The sequence below is a fragment of the Ammodytes marinus genome, assembly GCF_949987685.1.
Source record: "Ammodytes marinus genome assembly, chromosome: 20".
Lineage (NCBI taxonomy): Eukaryota > Metazoa > Chordata > Actinopteri > Uranoscopiformes > Ammodytidae > Ammodytes > Ammodytes marinus.
Genome location: NC_137224.1, coordinates 19,505,856 through 19,532,688, shown reverse-complemented (window position 1 = coordinate 19,532,688; position 26,833 = coordinate 19,505,856). Strand labels below are relative to the sequence as shown.

General features: G+C 38.6%; 4 protein-coding genes across 4 annotated transcripts; 2 read left to right on the top strand and 2 right to left on the bottom strand.

Annotated features, from left to right (window-relative positions):
• Positions 1-724: 724 nt before the first annotated feature.
• LOC307266850 (histone H1-like) lies at positions 725-1,342 on the top strand (the record flags this gene model as incomplete). Its single annotated transcript, XM_080048962.1, has 1 exon — positions 725-1,342. The coding sequence occupies one exon, from the start codon at positions 725-727 to the stop codon at positions 1,340-1,342; it is 618 nt and encodes a 205-aa protein (XP_079905088.1).
• A 1,776-nt stretch (positions 1,343-3,118) lies between these two features.
• LOC307266851 (histone H3.2) lies at positions 3,119-3,529 on the top strand (the record flags this gene model as incomplete). Its single annotated transcript, XM_080048963.1, has 1 exon — positions 3,119-3,529. The coding sequence occupies one exon, from the start codon at positions 3,119-3,121 to the stop codon at positions 3,527-3,529; it is 411 nt and encodes a 136-aa protein (XP_079905089.1).
• Positions 3,530-4,139: 610 nt separating this feature from the next.
• On the bottom strand, positions 4,140-4,523 carry LOC307266855 (histone H2A-like; the record flags this gene model as incomplete). The annotated part of the gene is made up of 1 exon (XM_080048967.1): positions 4,140-4,523. The coding sequence occupies one exon, from the start codon at positions 4,521-4,523 to the stop codon at positions 4,140-4,142; it is 384 nt and encodes a 127-aa protein (XP_079905093.1).
• A 1,544-nt stretch (positions 4,524-6,067) lies between these two features.
• On the bottom strand, positions 6,068-11,245 carry LOC307266847 (uncharacterized protein). Its single transcript, XM_080048959.1, has 10 exons — positions 11,240-11,245; positions 10,781-10,883; positions 10,232-10,372; positions 9,900-10,054; positions 9,655-9,791; positions 8,896-8,989; positions 8,443-8,778; positions 8,122-8,281; positions 7,844-7,971; positions 6,068-7,736 (listed from the first exon to the last, which is right to left on the bottom strand). The coding sequence occupies exons 2-10, from the start codon at positions 10,875-10,877 to the stop codon at positions 7,413-7,415; spliced, it is 1,572 nt and encodes a 523-aa protein (XP_079905085.1). The 5' UTR covers positions 10,878-10,883; positions 11,240-11,245; the 3' UTR covers positions 6,068-7,412.
• Positions 11,246-26,833: the final 15,588 nt, after the last annotated feature.

The window sequence follows — 26,833 nt, the reverse complement described above, 5'->3', positions numbered from 1 at the left end:
GACAGAACGCCTCCTACAAACTGGAGCTGATTAAAGAAATGAATTCAGTGCAGAATAAATAAAAATTAATTTACTGAAATGTGACATCGGATCATAATTATCTTAATGTGTTGTGTTGACAGTCTCTTCGTGTTAATTCTAACATTCGGTGGAAACAAAGTATTTCCCCAGCGGATCCATATTGCCAGGAGTCCGTCTGACAGCCCGAGTCACCGGCAGCTTCCGTGTGTTTACTTCCACCAGAAACAGCTCTGATTTAAACCCAAAGAGACTCGCCACTACTGCCATTAAACTGTTCTTCGCCAGTCATATGTCCCTGCTAACTGGAAAACAAATTTAACATTAAATACACATCATTTTTAACCAGTTTAAGAGACGAAATGTGAAAGAAAGTCGCTGTGAGTTGCTCGAAGTGACGGTGTATTGGAGAGGTTTGAAGCTTCCTGGAGTTAAATAGACGCCTCCATGGCTTTAGAAATGAGCTCAGTTTGAAGAGAAAAGGGTTTTCTCTCTGCTAGAATAACATGTATGGTGTAAAACCTTTATCTCATATGAGTTTTATCCCTGAAATGTGGAGGAGAAAACACAAAGTGTCGCCGCATTTGAGCCTGGCAGCAGAGCGGCTGTGTGCTTGACTCTCCACGGTTCTCATGTGCTGTATAAGTCCCGCCTCGTGCGCTCAGCTCAGAATAGTTCAGACGAACGAACACAGAGAACAGTAAAGATGGCAGAAGAAGAAGCTCCAGCAGTTGCCCCGGTCAAAGCCCCGGCTAAGGCCGCAAAGAAGAAGGCTGCTGCCAAGCCCAAGAAGGAAGGACCCACCCTCCCGAAGCAGATCATCAGCGCCGTGGCCGCGTCCAAGGAGCGCAAGGGAGTGTCTCTGTCTGCGGTCAAAAAGGCTCTGGCCGCTGAGGGCGTTGATGTGGCCAAGGCCAACAAACGCATCAACATCGCCGTGACCAAGCTGGTGTCCAACGGGACACTGGCCCAGACTAAAGGGACCGGGGCCTCCGGCTCTTTCAAGCTCGCCAAAAAGGAGCCCAAAGCCGCCAAACCAGTGAAGAAAGTGGTGAAGAAAGCCCCCGTTAAAGCCAAGAAGCCCGCCGTCAAGAAGTCCCCAAAGAAGAAGGCACCAGCAGCAAAGAAAGCAGTAGCAGCCAAGAAGTCTCCGAAGAAGGCAGCGGCCAAGAAAGCCGTCAAGAAGCCCGCAGTGAAGAGTCTCAAGAAGGCTCCCGCTAAAAAGGCTGTGAAGAAAACCCCGGTGAAGAAAGCTCCCGTGAAGAAAACCCCGGTGAAGAAAGCTCCAGTAAAGAAAACTGCAGCTAAGAAGGCAAAGAAGTAAAGTGCTCCTTCATCCAGCATCACTCACCAAAGGCTCTTTTAAGAGCCACCACATGATACTAAAGAGATTTTCCTACACCATGATCAAAACACAACTAGGATTTAAGTTTGTTGTAGCTTATGTGTGAAACAAGGTAACACTTTACAATAACATATGATACGCCACATAAAATTGTAGGAACAAAGTAACAAATGGATGAACTAGGCTTATTGAAAGGGACCAGGATTTAAGACTTTGTAGGCTAATGTTCCTAAAACATGAAAAAAACATTTACACCGCTACAGCAAATGTTGCTATATTTCTTCAAAATTGTATATTTATTTAAAGTAATAAATAAGTAGTAGCCTACTATTTAAATATGGTCATTCTAATGTTTAACAACCCTGTACTGGGATGGTTGCAATGTGTACAATGTATCTAAATAATCAAATCAAATACTAGACATTTAGGAGTATTTTGCTTAATATTTCAACTAGTCATTTTTTAAATAATGAAAACAACTACTAGGCCTATACTACTACTAGGTCTAATTCAACATTTAAATACAATGGAATATCCAAACAATATAGTGACTCCTCTAGAAATGATGTTGTATACGGTATTAGGTTTTTAACATGTAAAAATAGGCCTAATATTACAACTGTCCCAGTACCACTTTAATAATATAATATAATAATAATTAGAATAATATATTTTCTTGTAAACTAGCTTAGCTTAGTTGGACATATATTAGACATTTAGATTTTAAGATAAGAATATATTGATTAAGGATACAGAGATTTGTTATCAGGACACTATCTGAAAAACAACATTTGATAAAGTTTTCTGTGAGTTTCGTATGTTTCAAACACTGTACATATGAGCATACAGAGTCAATTTCATCACTCTAGCTTGTTTCTGTTTGGAGAAATGCAGGGTGTTACAAACCTCCCTGGTCTCCCCTATTTACCATATTAATATAGTATAATACTCAATGTCTATAGTAGTACGTTACTATAGTTACTCAATTACCTATGTAAGTAGTGACTATATTGGTAGATCATAGTTAGGCTTACTCAATAACTAGTCTTTGTAGTAGCTCATTCATGTTTCATTTGTTACTCAGTAACAACCTTTACAAATTCTTGTACCTTATTGTAAAGTGTTACCCAATCTAAACCCTTCACTGAGACTCTTAGGAGATTACTCTTTTAAACAGGAAATTTAGATGAGGTGATTTAATGTCAGAAATACTTTCAGGGGGCAATCTGGTTTGTAACACTTCCGATTTAGAATATGTAGAAATGCAATAGGCCTATGTGTGAAGTATATTATTACCAGAAAGTTTAGCCTAACAATAACAATCTAACAATAGTAATCAAATAAGTAAATAAGTATGAACAATACACAACAACATGTAGCCTACACAATGTAAGTACTGGAAAAACTAGAAACATGCTCTATTGTAAAAAATAGCTCTATTGATATTGTTAAGTAGCCTCTAGTCTAAAAGTCGCTATATAGCGACAAAATCGCTAAGTTGGCAACACTGCACATCAGTCTAGTTCAGATGTCCACTGTGTGTCCTGTTATACTCCTTACTGTCAGTAGGTGGCAGGATTGAGCCGTGGTGGAGGAGTGGTTAGTTTGAATTTATTCTGTCCAATAGTTGATCATCTACAGCGCGCTGCTCTCTGTCTGGACCAATCAACGCTGAGCTCGCGCCGGCAGTTCCTTTATAAAGCCGCTGTTCACAGGCAGACTCCATTCTTTCTTTCAAAAGACTGAGTAACCAAAATGGCCAGAACCAAGCAGACAGCCCGTAAATCCACCGGAGGCAAAGCTCCCAGGAAGCAGCTGGCTACCAAAGCTGCCCGCAAGAGCGCCCCCGCCACCGGCGGAGTGAAGAAGCCCCATCGTTACAGGCCCGGTACCGTGGCTCTGAGAGAGATCCGTCGCTACCAGAAGTCCACCGAGCTGCTGATCCGCAAGCTGCCCTTCCAGCGCCTGGTGAGGGAGATCGCTCAGGACTTCAAGACCGACCTGCGCTTCCAGAGCTCCGCCGTCATGGCTCTGCAGGAGGCCAGCGAGGCTTACCTGGTCGGCCTGTTCGAGGACACCAACCTGTGCGCTATCCACGCCAAGAGGGTCACCATCATGCCCAAAGACATCCAGCTGGCCCGCCGCATCCGTGGAGAGAGAGCTTAAACTGACTACGTCTACCAACACCAACAACGGCTCTTTTAAGAGCCACACACTCGCAACCATGGAGCAAAATGTCCTCAAATCAGCTGTGCTCATTGTAATAACAGGCCTATTAATCTCTGTCCATATGTGTCACCATATTATTAAATCTCGTACGTTTTATATCTTATATCAACCTTATTAATTTTGCACTGATAAATCTATTTAGTGAATGGATTGTTTATTTTTCAGTTTACTGACGTTAATACACATTTGTATATTGATACTTTTTTAAGAGACCTGGATATAGGTAAATCTATTCTGTGTATTATAAACGTATTCACATGTATAACCATTGCTCTTGCCTAATGGTTAAATTCGCCTCTGCACCATAGATAGTATATACCACATGCTCTGCGTACACAAACCATGTAACTAAGATTTGATCAGAAATAGATGTGAACCCGCCTTCCAAAACTAGTTTGCATGGAGTAAAGCTGAATATGTGATACTTTGTTTCAGTAAGTTCATAACCAGTGCTGACATATTGTTAAATTGTGGAGTGTTTCATCTTTAGTTTGAAGTGTGTGGCTCTTAAAAGAGCCTTTGTGTTGAGGTGAATCAGCCTTGGTGTTTACTTCTTAGAGACCTTCTCGGTCTTCTTGGGCAGCAGCACCGCCTGGATGTTGGGCAGCACGCCGCCCTGAGCGATGGTCACTCCGCCCAGCAGCTTGTTGAGCTCCTCGTCGTTGCGGACGGCCAGCTGCAGGTGACGGGGGATGATCCTGCTCTTCTTGTTGTCGCGGGCAGCGTTACCAGCCAGCTCCAGGATCTCAGCGGTCAGGTACTCGAGCACCGCCGCCAGATACACCGGAGCTCCGGCTCCGACGCGGTGAGCATAGTTGCCTTTTCTCAGCAGCCTGTGGACACGACCCACGGGGAACTGGAGCCCGGCACGAGAGGAGCGGGTCTTTGCCTTTGCTCTGACCTTACCGGCACCCTTTCCTCGTCCAGACATTTTTTAGCGATTGGGGTATTCTCTTGAATTTTTCTGAAATCCAACGAGAGAAGACGATAGCGTGCAGACAGCGCTCCAGTGAATATATACGCTCCCGGACTGCTCGCTGATTGGCTGGATAGCACGTTAGGAAAGTTGGCCAATCAGAAGAGAGCTTCTGATCATATTTTTTTTCTAACTTTATTTAAACTTTTCAGTAAGACATACATACTGTAGTATCAAACAAAAATTGAAATTATTTACTGGATAAAAGCTGCCCACAGACGTGACTGTGGTGTAAATTGCAGCACAATGCTGGAAAACAGATGCACAAGAAAAGAAAGAAAAAATAAGACGGCAATTCAAAGTGCGATACAAACTCTTTCCGGCATCAACATGTCCGGTTGTTGCGTTTACGGTTGTTACAATCGATATTCCACCGGCGGAAAGTTGAAGTTTTACAGGATTCCTAAAGGATTAGATCCATTTCAGAGTAATCGGCGGCGTCTGTGGTTGAAGGCGATCAAACGAGTGGACTGGAATGAGACAATTATCAAAAATGCTCGGGTCTGCGGCGCTCACTTTATATCAGGTATATGATACGAGTGTAAATAAAGGTTTGAGATTAAATTAAAATTAAATTGTGTGTTTTATGTGCAGGTGTGGCGTCATTGGACTATAATAGTCCCGATGTTGTGCCTTCTGTGTTTGTGTACACAAAACAGAGCCAGAACCCCGATGCAAAGATTGACAGGTGATTAGAGTTACCCACTTGAACTTCTCAGTCGTTTTTAGTTTATTTTCCTCTCTTACATAAGCGTTGGTGTCTACAGCTACCGTTTTGAGATATGGATCAGTCTAGTAGCCTACATTTCTGTTTTTTTCTTACTGTAGGTACCATAGGAAAAGGAGGAGAGACGAGAGACCTAATAACACTGCAGCAAAACAACCTGTTCCTCCTCAAACTCCAGCACAAGAATCCAGCATGGATCATTGTTCTGGTATGAATATATTTCATCTTACAATTAACTGATTGATTGTCAGGGAATTCAGGGAGAAAATATTACCTTAGAAGAGTTTTCCAAGTCAGCAAAATCGGCAGTGTTAATTCAACACCTATAGAGTTAAATTCAACACTTTGAAAGTGTGTATATAGGTCCACACCAGATCGAGTAAAAATAACACTTTTAAAAGTGTTAAATACTTTACACTGTGATTGAGTTGAATCAACTCTCTCGATAGTTGAAATTTAACACTGGTCAACATTCACCAGGGTTAAATTTACACAACACTAGTGTGCAGTGTTAAAATGTAACACCCATCAGTGTATTATTTTTTAACACTGAATAGAGTTGCTCCCATTTAACACCACATCAGATTTAAAATTTAACTCGATATCTAACCCTCTAAAGAGTTGATTTATATATTTTTAAAAACACTGTGGGGAGTTATAATCCCTAATGCTATACATGGTCAAATATTTAGCTTATATTATTACTTCTAAATCATATTCCTACAGTACGGTATTATTATAAGGAAGAAAAAGACAATGCAAAAAATTTGTATTTCAAAATAAATTGTATTTTCAAGTACACCATTTAACACAGCATTGGCTTTAACATGTTTCACAGCTGCCAGCCTCAATAGCACAGGTCACAATATGGCAATATGTACATTTTTTCATCCATCTCATTAGAGTACTGTTTCTCACAGGGTCACACAATATGGCAATGTGGCACAATGTATACTTTTTCATCCATCCCATTAGAAAACTGTTTATCATAGGGTCTATAATAAATTAACTTATCAACAGAAATAACAGAAAATTAATCATTCCTCTCCTGGATACAGTAGGCATTAAGGTGCTCATCACAATAAAGAGTATCAACTGTGCCAGTCAAAATGAAAGCTTGATCGTCATTTATAATGATACGGTTGATCTTTCCAAAAACAGGCATTTCTATATTTGTTGAAATACAAACAAACATACTAGTTTGATACTCAGTTCCATAGTTCTTCACCCACTTGGTAGTTGACACATCAGAGTATGCATTCAAGTTTAACATTGCAAGTAAAGTCTCACCACCTTCCAAATTATCAATTGTTTCCTTCCTTACTGGACCAAACTCAAACCTCTGAAAATTAAAATTCTCCCAGTGATAAGCTAACTGTCTCTGGTGTTGTTTTACCAATGCGTTTGTGATATTTTTGAAATTCTTGACAGATCTTTTAAAGAAGTTATGTTTGGCTTCAAACCTCATACACCATACATGAAGGAGTGGGCCTATTTTACGAATACACCTGGGGTAATGTATCATAAAATGATGCTTCGGAATAAGTCTTCTCTCAGGAAACAAAGATTTGAACAGCTTGTGATGATCATTAATTAAATGCTTCAGATAATATGTCATACCGTTAGTAACAACTGGTGAAAACACTATATTCACAATTTGAATCAAGAGGAGGAGCAAGTTCCAAAAACTGTTATTTCTTTGACCCTACCATTGCTTGGACAGTGCTCTCAGCAACACCCGATGATTGCAACTGTGCTACAACAGAACCACACGTTTAACAAATTATGCTTATCAACAGAGACCTGGGTGGCCACTGGAGTTACTGTACAGACTGAATGAGAAGTTGAAGGCACATCATCTTCTATGTGCATGTCCACATTGTCAGTAGTATTTGTTGAAACAGTGTCCCGGTGCAAACGAATAAGGTGTTTCTTGAACCCTGAATAAGTGCAAAATAATGAAGAACACCCCGGCTGTCCACATTTCAAACGTAACGTCTTTCCTGGATATAATCCATGGTGAAATCTCAAATGCTGACAAAGCAATACAGAACTTCTGTGGTGTACCTTACAGATAAAACAAATCAACATATTTGCACCCAAGGATGTGTATCACCTCAAATCTGTGTATTCAGCAGTCTTGCTCTGAGCTCCTTCACACGGGGAGTTTCCTTGGTACTTCCCACATCAATGTTGAACACAGTGGTTTGGATGAAGGTATAGAAGCTGTTGAGGGATTCATGGTAGTTCACGCTGAAGATGAAGTGTGCCTTGAAGAGTTCATCGAAAGCTGCCAGGGATGTCTGCGCCTTGCATGGGATGGCCTTGTGGTCAACAATGACATAGAATCTTTGGATGTTGTTCTTCTGTTCACCGACACACAGGAGGAAAGGCTGTCCTGGTTCCAAACTCCCAAGGAAGGTCTCAACACTGACTCCAATCTGCAAAAACAAAGAGGAACAAGGAAACATTTTAATGACCTGCTACACTGCTAAAAACATATGCAGCCCATGCACAAGTGGCACAGAAGAACTTAAACATTGCTTACCGTCAGATATCTCACAAGATGTTCGACAGCTTGATATGAGCTTATTCTAGGACCCTTCTTGTGTCCTTTTGCAGTGGGGGGAAGTAGGTGAAGCAGCAGTAGTATGCTTGACAGGTCACTGTCCCAGTCTAGGGGGAAAGCAGAAGAAAGTAGAAGATTGTCAGAAAGATTTAAATCTGAAAACAACCTTAAATAAAACCAGATTATGCAAAATACATAATTTGGAGCATTCAGGTAAGTAATTAAATGTTTTAAAAGAGATAATGAACCATGCTTACCAGACCCATCGGAGCTTTGATTTCCAGACAAGAGGTCTTTGACGAACTCTTTAGAATTCTTGGAGTCTGCCAGGATCCTAGGTTTGAAGTAGGTGGGCCATTTTGCCAAAAATCTGCCAGAAGCATCCTCTCCAAACATCATGGTGAAGTCTTTGTCAATCTACAGAAGAAACACTTTAAGTCCTTGCAACCTCTCATAGACATAGGAAACCATCCACAAACTAAATGTCAGTATTTTTACGCTTGTTTAAATAAAAGTGTAATCCTCCAGTTATCATTGTTCACTTTAAAATGAATTAAACAATGGTATGTCTTTCCTACCAAGCCAGGGCTATCGAGGAAACGTGGGAAAACATCCAGGACTGTGGAGGAGTTTTGATGGTCTCGAACCAGTTTCTGGCGGTATTGAAAGGTTGCCCTCATCTTCTCTTTGACAATTGTTGCATCAGTCGTGTGCTTCAATAAAGAAATCGCCTCGCGGCATTCCTCGCCAAACAGTTGCTTGTCAGTTAGTAGAAAATCCCTCTTGCTCTTTGGACCATCTTGATATGTAGCGGTGGTTGAGCATCTCCGGGACTGGACTGCAGAGCTGCGTTGGACTGTCTTTATCCTCCATGCCAAATAGCCAGACCCGCTGTCTGCATCATAGTAGTGCTCCTGTAAAATCCCAAAAGAACAAAGATAAACATAACTGATGTATCACAGCATTACAGGGCAAATTCAGAATAACCTCCCTATATCAATTTATCATACGCCATTGATTTACAAACTTACATATCCATTTTTTGAGTAAGGATCCTTGAGGTACGGAAAAAGAGTAATGATGCCAAGAGCATATTTAGTTCGCACATAGGTTGGTGGGAGCCTCCTTTAAAAGAAGAAAATATATAATTTTTCAAGCTTTAAATTAGTAGTAAAGTATTGAATCAGTGTTAGTTTCATTATAATTAATCAAAATATCTTAAATGTCAAACTAAAATAAGAATATGAGAGAACAAAGCACATTAAAGCAGAGGTTAAACTCAAAAGTAGACTTTCAATACAAACAAATGATGTGTGTAATCATGTCAACTGTTAGTCCTGTGCTTATTTCTTTTTTGATACTATGTCCTTTTGTTTACAGCTCCCTTTTGTTACTATCTCACTGATCATATTTACGCCCGTCAGTCCTGCGATTGAACTACCAGCTATTAACAACCTCTAACATGCAGTTTTATTTGTTCAGGGATGTGTTCCCATTGAATACGTTTTGCTGTAGAGATTACTTTTTGTAATATTTTGCTTCAGTTTTATTTTCTATCACAATGTTTTTGTTTGTTTGATTATTCTGACACAAATTTGTTTTGTATAGAAAAGCCAACTTTATTATATTACTGAAATAGGAGACCACAATAATTAAATACCTTTTAACTATGGAACAAGGTTATTTGAGGAAAACATCCCTTATTGTTTCTAAAATGTACACCTACATCCTCTATACATATATTATTTGTAGAGACATGATGAGCACTAGAGAGAACATGACATGCTTACCCATGAACTTCAACCATGTCAGCCACCAGTAGGTTTACCATCTGTCGCCGTGTACCTTCCGTCAATGTCTTTGTTTTGTTATATTCATGCAACACCTTTTCTCCCCCTGGCTTGGACTGAAGTATATCTCTCACCATCTAAAGACAAAGAAACAAATACATTTTAATTTTAACCTCCCCTGCAACAAGACCACAGTACAATGTCTATGGTTAGTTAATACATAAAAAAAAAATTAATTTATATACCGCCTCTGCTGATTCCCGATCGGCGTGGGTCCTTTTCACTCCACTATCTTTCTCAAGAATGATTGTTGCATCAGATGAATCTGAAGGCACAGAGGATGAGGTGTCTGACACAAGCGACTCCGATGAAACATCTAATTGATCTTGATGAAGCACAACTGCAAGACAGTTAAAAGAAATACACACAACTGAATAAAAATATTGTTTGAGGCCCCTTAACAAATGCTTTGGCTTTTCAGGTTAGCTGACTGAAACAAACATACCTTCACAATACATACTATTACAGTACATCTGGTTAATGATCCTTATTTCTCCCTAACAAGACTAAATCTTACCTGTAGACTTTTCTGTAGAAACAATGATTGTAAGGTCCCCTGCTTGTAAAAGGTCCTCAAATACATCTGCATCCACCTCTGTCCCTGATTCATCTGTCAAGTATAACTCAGTCTGCAGAGGAAGACCTAACTTTCCTATTACTGAGAGAATATCAGATTTAGAAAAATGGTCCTTTGTATGCTTCTTTTATTGACACTTTTTTATCATTAATTATTAATCAATAATTAAATGGCTTTTAACTATGGAACAAGGGTCTATGACATGTACACAACTTATTCCTTGTTGTTTCTAAAATGGACACCAACAGTCTCAAAATATATTAGTAGAGAAATTAGTTTTTTCTTATTCTACATTTTAGATATATTACCAATTGCATTTTAACTTGCCCATAATACATGATTACAATTGGTCAGCATAATAAACAACAATTGATGGATGGGGCAATGTAACCGTATTAAAATCAAATCACATTATAGCATGAACTAACATTTTAGCAAATTATTAGTTTACACCAACAATCAGGGCTGTGTGAAAAAAGTAGTACCAACCTTTCTGAAGAAACGAGCTGAAGTCTGCATAGCCTTCTTCAGTCTCTGCCACCTTAACGTACTTCTGACTGCCACCAAATCTCACCTTGACCAACATTATGTCCTTAAAAACAAAGTACATTCATGAATAGTCCACACCTGTTTCAGTAAAATGTTCTTCTTTGTTGCCTTTATTATGCCACTGGGTAGCAACAGTCAATGTCGTTTTTCTAGCTTAGCCAGTAAACAGACTTGACTGTGCACACGCTAGCTTGTATGGCCACATGGCGGCCCTGCTAACAGTCCTCGATGCACGTATTCTCTAATTAGCATATTTATACATGGAAATTGATTAAATCACTAACCCAGTACATAACAATGTCAATAAACTCACTGTACATGTGTTTTTAAATACCTTGACTTCATAGTTTGAACAGAAAACAACTAAAGTGCAGAGAGCAGAGTGGAAACGTAGCTTACCGCGAGGAGTCCCGACCCAAAGAGGAAGTAAAGCTCACGGAAGCGCAACAAGTGCGGTAAAATAAAAGGCGCTCGATACTTAAGCGATAACCCCCATCATTTTCCTGTATGTAAAAGTATCTAACCTTTACATGAACCCAAATATACTTAATTAAACAATTTAATACAAACGTTCGGTCGACATATCAGCAAAAATAAGAAGAATATGGAGGAAATATGATAGCGGAAATCCTAACCAGCCACCTTCAAAATAAAGGTCTGAGCTACCAGAGTACATAATCCTTCCAAAATGTAGGTTACATGCCGGTTCGTAAACTAAATAATACAATAAATAAAGCGCAACGAGTCACAACATCACATTACTGTACTAAACTTATTGTTGAGGATAGTTTAAGTGGTCAGTGATACCAATCCAATACCATGGAGCCAAATAGGCCTACAGCATGAAGTGGCAAACAAGCATCTAACTTGCTCTAAAACCAAATTGACTGTTGTGCGCATTGTTATTAAGCTTGGGTTGCCATGCCGAATCAGTGTGTTGCTTATACTTTTCTTAATAAGAAAAGGGGCCGTGTCCACCTAACGCCTTTCTCCGAGCACACAAGCCTTTTTTCAATAGATTCCCAATGAGACGCGGCTGCCTCACTGTATAATGTTACTGCCTTGTTAGCTAAGCATGGTTTGCTGATGCTAGCTAAACAATACTGATGGTTAACCTTAGCTTCTTGTAAAAAATAGTAATACACATGATTGGCTATACATTTGAATTAAATATACATATTTGCTTAGACATACTTACACATGGATGTTCCTAGCCACCGTTTGAGGGATGTCTGATCATTTTCCAGTCCAAAGAAAAGAGTGTCTGGCTAGACTCCCGCCTCTTTCAAACAACCACCAACGGTTTGACTTCTGAGTATATTTGAAATCAACACTGTAGAGTGTTTTGCAGAATATGAATTTTGACTCCCTGTATTAACACCAACTCTTTTCAAGAGAGTCTGGCTGCAGACCTCCACCCACACGAACTTCCGCTGCAGACCTCCACCCACAGAAACCTCCACCAGCAGACCGGAAATTGTACAAATTTAACCAGAGAAGAAGAAGAAGTTAAAGAACTGATTACAACTTTCTTTATGTCCATGGATTACAAGCAAGTGTGAGTACTGAAAGTGAATACGTTTTATTTGTTTGATCTAAAATAAAATAAAACGTATTATTTAACTAGATCGGAACATTGTATGAAATTAGTTTATGCTACGTAACGTCAGTTGAATATGATATGATAGGCTTATTATATACCGGCACTTTGCTTTTTTTAAACTACACGCCACGTTCCCGCCACTTTTTCCTTTGTTTTATTAAAGGTATAACAGTATAACTGTTCGTGATTTAACGTTCGTGAAATTGTTGACTACTATTATTATAGCTACGAGGAACTTTTAGTTTCGGTGGCTTCTAGCGGCACCTTTGGATAAAAGCGGGAAAACACCCTTTGTCATTTTCTTATAGGGAGCGAAGCGTCACAAACTAATCTTAATCTGGGGCAGAACATTCAACATTTCCATTGATCCAGTACTAAATGTAGGCTTTATTGTGAGTGGTGTGATCTCAGAATGTTTAATGTTACCTATTGTGATTTCTCTTTTTCAAGATACATATTCAGAAGGGAAAAAAATGTGACTCCTGCTGCCGGCACCATCACTGTCCGTTCTCCCTCTCGCAGTTCTCCATGAAGGTAACATTTGTAAACATAAATGCAAATTAAGTTATAATATGTCTGTATAATTATTAATTAATAAAATAAATGAATGATATGGATATGTTATGTCTCAGGAAGTTAAAAAAGTAAGAGAAAATAACTAATAAATGTAATCTCAAAAGCAAAACTTATTATTTGTGCTGGTTTTTTGCCTCTTTGATACATGTTTTTTGTTAACAGTTACATATGCTTCTTTCTCAATGATCACGAAATGACTGTCAATAGGAAATGGGTTGTATAACTTTAATAAAACAAACAACATATATATATGCCAATTATTCAAAATGTACTGTCAAATTAAAATAACATTTGTTGAATAATGCAGTGTTTCCCCTATATTCAATTTACAATGGTGCTGACCTGCAGCTGAATTTTGCACCCAACTGTAAGGCTAATTGATTGAGTGATTGATTACTGTGAAAGAGAAAAAGGAGCAGCTGTGTTTTATCTCCAGAGAGCGCTGGACGCCTCTTTATATTAATACATATTAACACACTGATAAAACATACACCACTTTTTAGAAAATAACTTTTATCTAGGCTTTTATTCGCTAACTAAGTAAAAAGTAGTAAAGCATATCTTCATCTAAAGGCTAGGCTACCTTGTTGCGCCTCCAAATGATATATCTCACTGCTAGGGGAAACACTTTTTATTTGTTTATACATTACATTGAAGGTGTGCATTTTGGCGTGATGTCTATGAATTGTGTATTTATCACATTCAATAAACTTACTTGTTAAGCATTGTACTATTTTTTCGTAATGATATTTCTTTCCGTTATGATGAATCATACTTTGCAAAAAGCAAAATTTACTGTGATAATGCAGTGTGTACAGTTCGGTTTTGGGTGTTTTAAGTGTGCTAAATTATGTAAACTAAACATCCTTGTATAGCATTATTTATTTATTATCATTATGATGGATCAGATAATGGATATCGTAAACATTTACCTTCCTACATAAAAGTAACAAACTGATTGGAATCATCCGTGTTGACTTCAGATCTCCAGAAGAGCTTACTGAATCAAGATGATGACTTCAAGGAATTCAGTGTTTGATAAACTGTACTCATTAGGAAGTATATTGTTTATTGGATATAAAACATGACAAATAACCACACTGAAGTGTGCATCTCATTAAATAGCAAATGTATTTGACCAAAAAAACATGAATTCATTTCAATTCACCGGATCAATGTCAAACAATAAAATGGGCACAACTCACAATGGGCAAAAAAAGGTTTAAGAACAAAGGGTAAAACTATGAACTGAAAAGATTAAAAAATAAATGGCATTTCCCTGTGTCCGTAAATTGTTGAAGACCAAAGGTGAGTAAAGTGAAATAGGTCAACTGCGGCGCGGGACCGGAAGTAAATGATTGTGAAAATAAAAGCGAAATGTGATGTTTACCTTTTGCTTGTTACTTGACAAAGAGATTAGATTTACCAGTTTCCTCAATCATTTTGCTTGCTATTCAACCAAAACTTCTGTACATATCAATTGGCTAACTTTGCCAAATCTGATGCTACTGGATGACAAAGAGTAGCGCCTCGTTCTGTGCTCATATGTTGCTTTTATTTTGAAACATTCATTGAACTTCCAGCCCCGCGCGCAACTGGTGTTTGTATTTGACCATTTCATCATTAGAGGACCGCTTCTAAAGTATAATGTAAAAAACGGCACATTTTGTTTGCATGTGCATATCATATTAGAATACTATTTGTGTGCAATTTAATTGAAGGTGAAAAGTTCTATATATTCTAGATTTGGATCATTCTTCGACGAAGGGGAATTTTGTGTCCCTGGCAGATATAATGTAAACAAAAGCACATTTATGTTTAATGTATGTGTCACACTTCATTTACACTAAAATTACTCTTAATTTAAAAAACAAGGTACACCAGACAATACTTTTAGTATACAGTCCCCTCCAAAAGTATTGGAACAGTGAGGCCAATTCCTATGTTTATACTGTAGACTAGAAACATTTGGGTTTGACACCAAAAGATGAATATGAGACAATACAGGTAGTCAGCAGTTGCAACTCACTGTAAAGAGAAGAAAACATTCATACAAATGTGTGATTAGATATTTCAACACAATTACAACGTTAGCATGTTTGTTTGATATGCCCAAAATAAACTGATGTTTTAATAATCTGAGTGCTCCGTGTTTGAATCATGTTGCTTCACTTAACAGCTAACTAAAACACTAAAAGCTAAGATACTTGATATGTGACGAGCACATTGGAAATAAATGGATATTGAACATGCAGTGGAATTACTGATAAAGAATATTATCATAAACAATGTCACTTAGCCTATAACGACGGGTAATACCGAAGAAAACCTAGGTCTATTAGCGTATGTAGGCTAAAGAAAACACGTGCCGTTCTATTAATTATTTTGGTTTCGTATCTGTATAAAAACAATACTTCATAGACTATACAACTGTCAATATCTTACAGTTTACACATTATTGTCTTCACACGAGGGACCCATCCGTACATGAACCATGGACCTGAAGCTAATAAAAGACTGGTTATGGTCATAGATAGTAAATAATAGGTTATGGTTAATGCACTGAACAATTACATCCGGGTCACTGAGCTGTCAATCATATTATAAAACGCTCCGGACTGGCTATGCTCCTTTTTAATGCACCGAACAAGTACATCCGGGTCACTGAGCTTTCGATCAAATAGTTATTGGCCAATAGGGACGCACCCCTGCAAAACCCTCCCACAGGAGTCTTCTTCTTTGAGATGACCGTTGGCATCCTTTTTGTCGCATTACTGCCTCCTTCAGCATTTATACTGACATTACATTTCATGACAGATGACTCAAAAAAATATACACACAAAAACACAATGCGTCTTACAACAAAATCTGACAATCACCTTCCTCACATCCAGTGTTTTTCCACAAAAATATCCTTTTGTGTTTTTTCTCATCATCAATGCAGACAGATTACAAAAGAACACACAAGAAAGTTGGGAGCATAACTGCAAAGCTGACTTTGAGAGGAACGTCTGATCATTGAGAAAGAAGCATAGGGAAATAAAAAAAATTACACAAAAAGTTGATCTCAGACCCAATGTGCATTAAGTACAAAGCAACCCTGATTGACAGCATCCTGAATTTTACAATAAATCTAATTTAAGCAATGATTCAAAACCATATCAGATTATTTTGTGGTGATTAGATACTTGATTATATGCCAATAGTAAAAATAAGTTGATGCTCTGAAGGGACAATATTTGCTGCACACAGCTAATAAATATGTTTTTCTATTGTTCAGCCTGTTACATGTAGACCACTACCTATACTGAATTACCCTAAACCGGCCTGTAATTAGTACGCTGTGCTGTGGGAATTTTTCTTGCTTTGAGATAAATTTTTTCTACAATTTAAAGTTAAGTTTTAACTTTTTTTCTGTCTTTTGTAGATGCATCACTCAATTTTTAACGTTGATTCAAAGCCAGAGGTCAAACGCTGCACAACTTGCTGCCATCTCTTTCACTGCCCCCTATGCCCAACATTTAAACCAACCGGAAACACAAAGCTTCAGTGCCACCTGGAATCACACATAAGAAATTCCATTACATTTAAAGGTAATATATTTATATGTGTAGAAAGCATATAAGAATGTAAGTGTATACGTCTGTATACAATATTTATGTGTGCGTGTGTCACTGACTTATTTCCCCTCTATCTTTTGCCTAAATTGATCTTAGATAAAAAGATATGCAGGTGCAACCTCAGCTGCAGAGATGGGGGGCATTATCATTGCCCCCTATGTGGCAAAACAATCATCAGAAAGTCGGATATGGATCAACACCTGAAATCTTGCACAAACAAGCAAGCCAGTCCATCCACCTCAGCTGCCGTCCATACCTCCAACCAAAACCCCATCACAGTCAGGACAGCCATGACCTCTCCAGCACCGACTGCTCCTTCTCCACAACATTCAATTGTTGTTTCTTCCTCTGCTGCCTCTGCTGCCCAGAATAGTCCAAAATGTTTGAAAAAGGCAAAATGTCCACATTGTAATTTGACTTTCTACAAGAAAAACATAGGGAAACATATCCAGAGGTCTCACAGCAAAAAACAAAAGGACATAACAGTACACGACCATTTAAATTGTGTCTGTGTAGATGCCACAAATGGCATTTCTGCTGTACAAAGAGCACGGCATGGCTTCTCTGTGCCTGTACACGTACAAAACAAAACCTGGGGTCATTTGCATAAAGTGCAGTGTGAGTTGGAGGAATGTATCCAATATCACTTAATGGCAGTGAGAAGTGGACTAACATCTAGGCATTGTGAACACATCCAGTCACTGCAGTACTGCAAGGATACAGCTCAAGAGGAACATCTGCAAGAACAAGTCCTATCCGAAATGGTCAAATTGCATTTTTTTGGCGATGCAAAAAAGGCAACATGCCTAAAAAGACAAAGAAAGGCTCAGGCGTGTCACGTGCCTCTGTGTGTACAAGTAGCAATTGAAGACACCCAAAAGCAGTTGTGTTTCTCTGTGCATGAGCCTACTGTGAAATACTACAGTCGCCTTGGGAGGATCATGGTAACCTTCAATCCACAAGAGAACACGTGGCATTGTCCTTGTGCCAAACCAAGGGTCTCTTGTGTGCATAAAAACCTCAGCAAATGGCATTTATTCCAAAATCACCGGTCCTTTTTTAAAACACAGACAGAGACAGCGACAGCCTCAACACCTCATCAGCACCAGGGCACTGTCTACCCACCTTTGGATGCAGAATTAAAGCGGCTTGTGAACTACATCCACACATTCAAAAAGCTTCCAGCAGACCTTCCAGCTGACCTGGTGAAGCCTAAGGCCTTGACCGATTATCTGACAGAGTTGCATCCAACAGAGACGATCTGTACCTTCTGTCCAGGGTCAGTTAATCTTGAGAAGTCAGCGGTAATAACCAGAAATGCCAAGATAATCACCATGAATGGTGTGATTAAGAGTAAGTTATTGTTTTACTTATTTTTATGATAGTTTGCAATTTTTTAACATGACACCTAATTAGTTACTAATTTTCTTTTTCCAGATGTTTCAACCTATTTCAGGAGATGTCCACAGTGCAAAATGTCCTACAGGTATCAAGAGTGGTCAAATGGAATGCATAACTTTGATGACCATGCAATATTGAGCCTGGAATTATGCCTTTTTTTAAGACACAACTTGCAGGTAGGTGCAATGAAATATTTAGGCTGAGGAAAAATGCTCAAATATATTGTGTTTGTTTGTTAATAACTTATTTGTTCATCTAGAAAATGCAATGTTTAACATTTTTATTTTTTACTGTTATATCTCTTTCAGAACCACGTCGCTGTGTCCAAGGTCATAAACTCCCTCGAAAGCCTTAGGAATGAAAAATTCCCTGCTAGAGACACCATCCTCCATGGCTACTACCACTTCGAGGCATTAATGAATCACGACTATTCATTTTCCTGTGTGTGCTGTGGATACCACCCGCCAATAGTTGTGATGGACCTTCACAGAAAAGGCGTCTTCAACCTACCTGGTTAGCTACAATGTCTAGTTTGGTTTTAGAGTCTTTAAATGTACACACACACACACACACACACACACACACACACACACACACACACACACACACACACACACACACACACACACACACACACACACACACACACACATATATATCACACATATATAGTGTGTACATATGTGTGTTAACAAATACATTTCATTTCCTACTAGTGACTGACATGCAAGAAGCCTCTGAAGACTTCACTGGTGAAGTGAACATTGAAGAGTTCTGGGATTCTGTACAACTGGAGATGATTGCACGTGGATTTTCCAAAAGTATTAACATGCTTTCAAATGTCTCCTAATTTATAAAAACATTAATTTTATGATTTAACAAACGCATCATTAATGTGTTGTTTGGTTTGTTATCTCCCAGGTCGAGCAAAAAACACCTTTGCTGTTCATCCTAGTTTTGAGCGCTGGGCCCCATGGATTGGGAAGAATACACGCAAATCCGAGACAGTCTTAAACACAGAGTTTGAAAAACGTTCATCTTCAAAGTCCTCCACTGAAGCAGAAGTCAGTATGGTGTCTGAGGACCGGCTTGTTGATGAACTCATGAAGCAGAAGGTAAAGTTGTATGTCTGGATTTTTCTTAAATCTTTATCTCTACACTACTTATTGAAAAATGACAATATTTTTAATTTGAGTTTTGTAGAAACGTTGTCAGTAGTTTATATAATAAAATCAAAATGCCTCAAAATAGTAAAACAAGAGACACCGAACATTTGATGTGGTCTCTTAATTTAAAGACAGAACCTTCTTAATTCTTTCATTCTCTGTATTTGTAAAAGGTTTCAACAGTGCGCAAGCTCTGTAAGGCCTGCAATTTGGATTCGAATGGATCGCGGATGGATCTTGTTGTCAGACTGAGGGAGGAAATGAAGACACGTCATTCATATGATAAAATATTCCAGAAAATCTGGGGAGCATCTGGTAATGGACATCACACATCAGAACTTTGAGAGTAATTATTTGTATATTTTATAATAACTTTGTTTTTCAACGTTTGTTATAGGTGGGTGGTCAGTGATCCTGTGCCCTCATGGTGTGGTTTACAGTTTGAAGTTTAACCTAAGGGCAGAGTCTCCAAGAGATTATGCAGATCTCCTTTTGTCTTGGATGCATCTGCCAAATGTGTCTGTGTACGATTTTGCTCGGGGCTTGGCAACTCATGGCAACCTCCGATCCCCAACCTCACTGCCTTTCCAGCCACATGAAGGGAGACTGGCTGCATCTACCCCAGAGAACATCACAGCAGCACAGCAGACAAAACTCAGTGTCTCTCTACCATGGCTGACTGAAAAATTACAAAGTCCTGATGAAGATGGCCATCCTGTCACTGGCTCCTCAGACCACTATGTGTTATATGACAGATTCCACCAGGCAAACACAAACAATCCACAGGAAGTCTTAAGAAGGATCGATCTGGTCCCTGAACTGCAGGGTTCTTTAAATAGCCAGGTGGCTGAGCAGCTTTTTTCTACCATGCGGAAAAATAACTACTTTCTGAACAACATGGCGCCATCAACACACATCTTTTTGATGAGAAACCTTGTTCACCACAAAAACAGAAACACCAATGCAAAACTTTTGGAGAAGCAGCTAGAGAGAGGACTATCACACCATGTGCAGGAAATCTCTCTAGACAGCTGTGGACAAGCAGTTCTTGGTAAATATGAGGTTGAAGAAATGTATTTTGCTTCCATTTATAATTTGTAAAACTGCTTTTAATAGAATAATTATTATAATTATGATAATCCTTATAAAGCATTAACTAACTGTCATCCCACCACCACCGACCACCACTGTTAACGTAGCCCCTACAGTTCACGCAGAAGCTTCTGGCATGAGTGCCACTGCAGCAGTGGAAGCTCCAGTGCAACACCAAAGGTATGGGTTATAGGAACAGAAAAGGCACTGTAGTTTGTAATGTCAACAATAATAACACTTTTTGTACTCTTGTACCAAATTGACTCTTAAACCGGAATATGAACCAAACCATGACTTCTCTGTACCGTCAAACCCTAGTTTCTATTGTAAAAGTTGAGGATTTTCATGTTTTACATGAGAAGCATCTTGCTAATGTCACCCTTTGACATTTTTACGTAGGAGAAGATGGATAGAGTACAACATGACGCATGGAAGAGAGCAGGGGCAGGAATTGGCAACCTGTATTGAGCAGGTATTTTATTTATTAATAATTTATTTTAGATTTTGTTTGTTTACATTCAGTGCTCATGCTTTCAGTATTTATGCTTTATACTAACTGTCTTCCAATAGAACATTTTAAAATAAAATCTTATTTGTTTCAGTTGCCATCTTGCCTCTTGGAATTAATTTTTGCAGAGGTGGTCCTCCAGGATGGGGACATTGCTCTGATGACCCTGTCCCTGGTGTGTTCCTGCTTCAAAGCAGTGGTGGAACAGGACGCATTCAGGAGAAAAGTACATTTTCTGTGGCTTGACAGTAAGATTACAAATATGGTTGTAGCTATACAGTTATGGTTATAAACTGCATGTTTTCCATGTTAAATCAATTTGATAGATCATCTTATTCTCAAAATTGTCTTCAACAGGTTTCAACTGGACCAAGTTTTCCCCTGGTTACAGGGAAGACTTTTATAAAATGTACACTCTTGATACATGCAGAGAGTGCCGGGAAACTTATAAAAACTGCATACCAGGTATAAAAATGGTGCATGGAAATGTAATGAGTACTTCTTTCAGTTATTGCTACCTAAAGATGGCAGTGAAAACTAAGAGAACTTGTTTGTTTTAAAACTTTTGATAGCAGTTGTTGCAAAGACTGTATTGTGTTGACCAAGTACTGGAAAAAAATGTATACCTATATTACCTTTAAAACACAAGTAAACATTGCAATTACAAGTAATAAGACCCAAGAGACACAACAATATAACCTTACAGTGAGTATCTCTATGGGTAAAATACTGACCAGAGGACTTCTACACACCAAGGATTTCTTCAATGTGTTAATCCATAGAAAATAAAAGTGGACCCTCCAACAAGGACTGTTTTTATTTACCGACAGGCTATGCGGGAAAGGGGAAAAGAGGGGAGCTGCAGGGCATCTACTCGGAGGGCTCTCACACTGGCTTCTGTTCACACTACTGCCAGCTCTGTGCAGGGTTCTCCGAATAAATGGCCCATGGCTTGATGGGTGAGCATTTATTTATTTTTATTCGTGATTTTATTTAGTTGAAAAGTTTCCAGGATGCTGTGAATGTTGTGTCCATGTGTATGCCACATCAGGCTTTGGCTACACAACTAATACTTGTTAGTAGGATCAATTATGTATTGTCTTTTGTCTTCCCATGGAATTTGTTGACAAAGTATAGAATATATCACTAGATTTATCCTTGCATGACTCCTTTCCATTGCAGACACTCCAAAAAACCCAGGATCTGGAAACGACAGGCATTCTGGGGTGGAGAGAAGCAGGAAGTGTGCACAGTGTGCACCACAAAAGTCCATGGGTTCCAAACTGTGTGATACACACAAGCACCATTCTTACAGTATTTTCTAATGAAAGTGTTTTATTTGAAATCAATCAGATCAGTTTCAGTTTCAGTTTATTTCGATCACACAGATTCACAACATCACACACACAAGCAAAAAAAAATAAAAACACAAAAAAAAAAATTCATTTTTCGTTGGTCCCTCAGGATCTTTTTTAATTATTATATATATATTTGTTTTAATAATTTGTTTGATAGTTATTATAAATATTATTGCTATGATTAATTCTTGTATATGTTAAACATATTACATGTAAAGTTATGACACAAAACAAAATAAATCCACAATACATACTCACAGTGCCATTCATGCCTCACTTTTATGTTTGTTAAGCATCTTCTTTTTCAGTATTTTTTTAAATCTTTGTAAATCGTCATCATTTATACTTCGAAGATTTTAAATGTCAAAAGTTAATCTTTTATGTTTTGCTGCTTGTTGTTAGTGTTTTGTAGGTCTGTGTGTTGTGTGTGTCAATGTGTGTTTTTCATTGTGTTTTGCATCAGTGAGCTTGTTTTGAGATGTATGAAGAGTTTTGTTGCAGTTTGTTTAATAAAATATTGCATTTTGTATTCTGTGTGTTTAAATATTTTAAACATTTCATAGCACGAAGATGCCAGATTAATAACCCAAGTAAATAATGATGGCTAAACTAAATGTCCTCTGGCTAAACGTTTAAAAGGCGAGTTAGACCCCTGTTCAATTTAAAAAGGTTTGTAACTGAGTATACATTGTGCTTTGCTGTCAGTCACTGCCTCACGTGACTTCAGGCTGCAGCACATAATACACATGATCGCCAGTCATATTCCCCGTGAAATTATTGATTTAGGGGATAATGCTTTGTTAGCTAGGTGGAGCTGTTGTTAAACATATTGGCTATTACAAGATTACATTTACTGTTTTGGCTGCCGCAGTCTCCCGTTGCTCGTATCCTTGGTCCGACTTCCCAGTACATCTTGAACGCACCATAAAAGCCACATTCTGTCGTTGCTAAGTGAAAATATAAACGAGTGGTCTAATTATTATTTTCTTTAGTAAGTAAGTGATCATGGTATAAACGGGTAAAGAATGCCAAGCTACCGATTTGTATTTTATTTTGTAATATAAAACGGAACTTGCGGCAGCAATTTCCGGTCTGCTGGTGGAGGTTTCTGTGGGTGGAGGTCTGCAGCGGAAGTTCGTGTGGGTGGAGGTCTGCAGCCAGACCCCTCTCACTCTTTTAGAAGAATAACTCTCATGTAGTTAAATTACACTAAACCAGTGTTGAAACAACTCTATATGTTTTACACTCCACTCCAACACTGAATATCTAACACTTTGGATTTTGCTGTGTGGTTTTGGAAATAACTATGTTTATGAAACGTTTTTTAATACACACTGTTTTTGGGTATTGTTTCTCCCATGCCTCACCTCCTCCTCTCTTATTATTCCCCTATTTGTCCTCCTCTTTACCTATCCTCCTATTAATCATACCACAATATAGGCCTACCTATTTTAAACTATTTAAATAGAGTTATGGGAATGGGGTAATAATGGAAACCTCCTGGACTGAAAGAGTCGGTGTGCTCCTAGTGTGTGTGTGTGTGTGTGTGTGTGTGTGCTCCTGCCATGCCTCCAATTGCTTATGCAGCACATTTTTCACTTTTCTATATTAAAGCTGAAGATGATGTCCCAGTTCCAAAGAGGGAGTACGACGATCTGAACCTGAGACATGCACAGCCAACTTCAGGAGGAATATGTCAACCTGCGACAGGAGTTCGACACACTACAAGCTGAAAGAGGAGCTGCAAAAATCTGCATTTTCCTACACCTCTGTTAAGTCCAACTGTGTACACTTGATGTTTCTCGCAGGGCTGACCTGCGTGGTCTTTGAGTGGCTGCTTACAAAAAATAATGGGCAGTGTAGAAATCATGTGCAAAAAACTTAGATAGAGGACCACCTATTGGTTCTACTGATGAAATGAAGGTTGGGCCTATCGAATACTGACTTGGCATATAGATTTAAGATATCAAAAACCACCGCATCAAATATTTTGCGGAGCTGGGTCCCTGCTATGGCCTTGTTGCTCAAGCCCCTCATTAAATGGCCAAGCAAAGGGGCAATACTTAAAAATATGCCAAAAATAACTTTAAAATATGTCGGTGCATGATAGATTGCACAGAAATTTTCATTGCTAGACCCAGTAATCTGACTTCCAGGGCCCAGACGTGGTCAAATTATAAACACAACAACACCATTAAATATTTGATCGGCATCACTCCAGCTGGTGCAATTTCATTTCTGTCTCCTGGGTGGGGTGGACGGGTTTCAGACAAGCAGATCACTAGAGAGTCAGGTTTCTTCAAACTTTTGGAGCCTAAGGATGAGGTATTAGCAGGGTTTCTCACCAGAGACGAGCTCGCGGCTTATGGTGCATCCCTTCGTATCCCTCATTTCACCAAAGGGAAAAAGCAGCTTTCTGCACAGGAAGAGGACACATCGAGACAATTTTCTCGTGTCAGGATCCATGTAGAACGAGTTATTGGTCGGTGGAAAAACTTTAAGATTCTACAAACAGTTATCCCATGTGTCGCAGGTTGATTTACTAGATGATGTTGTGACTGTATGTGGTGCCCTCACAAACCTCTCCAAAAGTGTTGTTCCCAAATGAGTTAAACATAACTCTACTACTACTCATAATGTATGAGTCAAGGTGATTTGCATTTGTTAAATATGTGTTTACTGTACAGTATGTTTATCATAAAATGTAACTTCTACATCCAGTAACAACTTTGTTTGTTGAAAACATTTAGCTTTCTCTGAGTAAAACTTCTGGTATATTTAAGTGTGTGTGAATCTAGAAGAATTGCAAACTACATGTTGCATTTAAGTAGGCTACAGTGAATTATTGCGGTTTCTTGCACTATATTATTATTATTGATGCCTTAACTCACTTAAACAGGTGAATGAGTATGTTGCTTAAGTAGAGAGTAAAGTGGACTAATGGAGAATATTGAATGTAAATGAGATATTATGTGAATTAGAATAGGATGTACAATGTGATTCATATGTGATACACTTATACAGTCTAAGACTGAATAAGAGAGACTCAGGAGAAATGTTTTGTATTTTATTTGTGAATTTGAATAGAGACGCAACTTGGATGATGAACTGAGCAGTCGTGTCTTCATTTCTTCTTACCATTTTCTGTATAGTGAATAATGGTCCTTTTCCACCCAGATTCTCTCAACAATTCAGTGTAGTATCACTTTTATTTGTAATGATGTTATTGATAGATTATACAAACAACATAGGTACCAAGTGCAATTAAACATTAAAAACATAAAATAGGAATATGTACAATACAATATATAATCAAACAGGTTCTGTATATTGTAAACAGTAAATAATAATTTGAGGTCGCAAATTACATACATACATATATAGCATTACAGAATAAAACAATGTATTGTTGCACTGAAGTGCATCTACACACAGCAGTCAATAACAGCAACATTAATTAATTGTAATGAAAAGGCTGTTGATGAATTCAGTAATTCAAACTTTAATAAATGGACCAGATTCAGATTGATATTTTTGACCAAATACTTCAATATAGATGAGTATTGGTGCTGCTATCATTTAAACATTTACACAATGAGAGGTAAGACAATCCATATCCAACATCATATCATACATTATATTGCCCAGTCCTAAATGAAGGCATTCAAGCCTCAACTCTAACACATTTCCTACATGCCCATTTTGCTGACTTCCTTTTTATTTGTGCACAGCTGTAGTGAATTTGGTTTTTGCATTTGACACAGATAATCATTTTTCCAAAATCTGGCCTTTCACAGTACTCACAGGCTCTCCGTTTCACCAAGGCAGGGTCATGTCTTCTCGTCAGTGGTTCAGGCAACACACTGGAGATAAAGAAGTCATGTGCTTTTGGCAAAGCCTCCTGCAGAAACTCTTCATTTCTAAGAACACGTTGCACAACAAACTGCTCCTTTGTCAACAACACCAAGTCACAGTAGCTAACACCACACACACACATGTGAAGTTGAGTTTGATAGAAGTATGTGTGTGAATGTTTCAATGAGAATGACTTGTCCAGACAAAACTGCTTGTCTTCTGTACATCCTTGAAGGCTATCGCGGTATTTGTAGGGAGACTTTATTTCTACCACCCCTTTGCCACAGCAGGTGCATCTTGCTATCCCATTTGGCGATGATCCAAGGTGTGGCTTAGAAGGATGCACTACTAATCCACATGAGCTGATGTGGAAATATGGATGGCTTTGGGACATAAATGCAGTGTAGGCTTGTCTTGCAGTTTCCTCCATGTTTTGACCCCAAAGCACAGATGGGACATTTAACGATGTTTTGTTGTACTGCATTATGTCATTTAGGTATGTATTGCTGATATGGTCAGATTTGGTTGCATGGTGAAATGTGGTACTTGTGATTCGACCAGCCCTATAGGTGTGCCACTCCTTTGACTTGGACTGTTGCCGTGTCACAAATTCCAGTTTCTCACATTGATGAGGTTGTAGTGCAGTTTTTAGTCTGTGGAATACATCCTGACATTTCACCAGCATTTCCTGTGGTGAGAGTTCCCCAAGTGTTGTGTCAAATAAAGCCGTCAATGGTTCAGGTAAGTCTGAATGCTCCTCATCAGAGTCAGATGATGCAGTGTCCGTGTCGCTGTTTTCCAGGCTTGTCAGCAC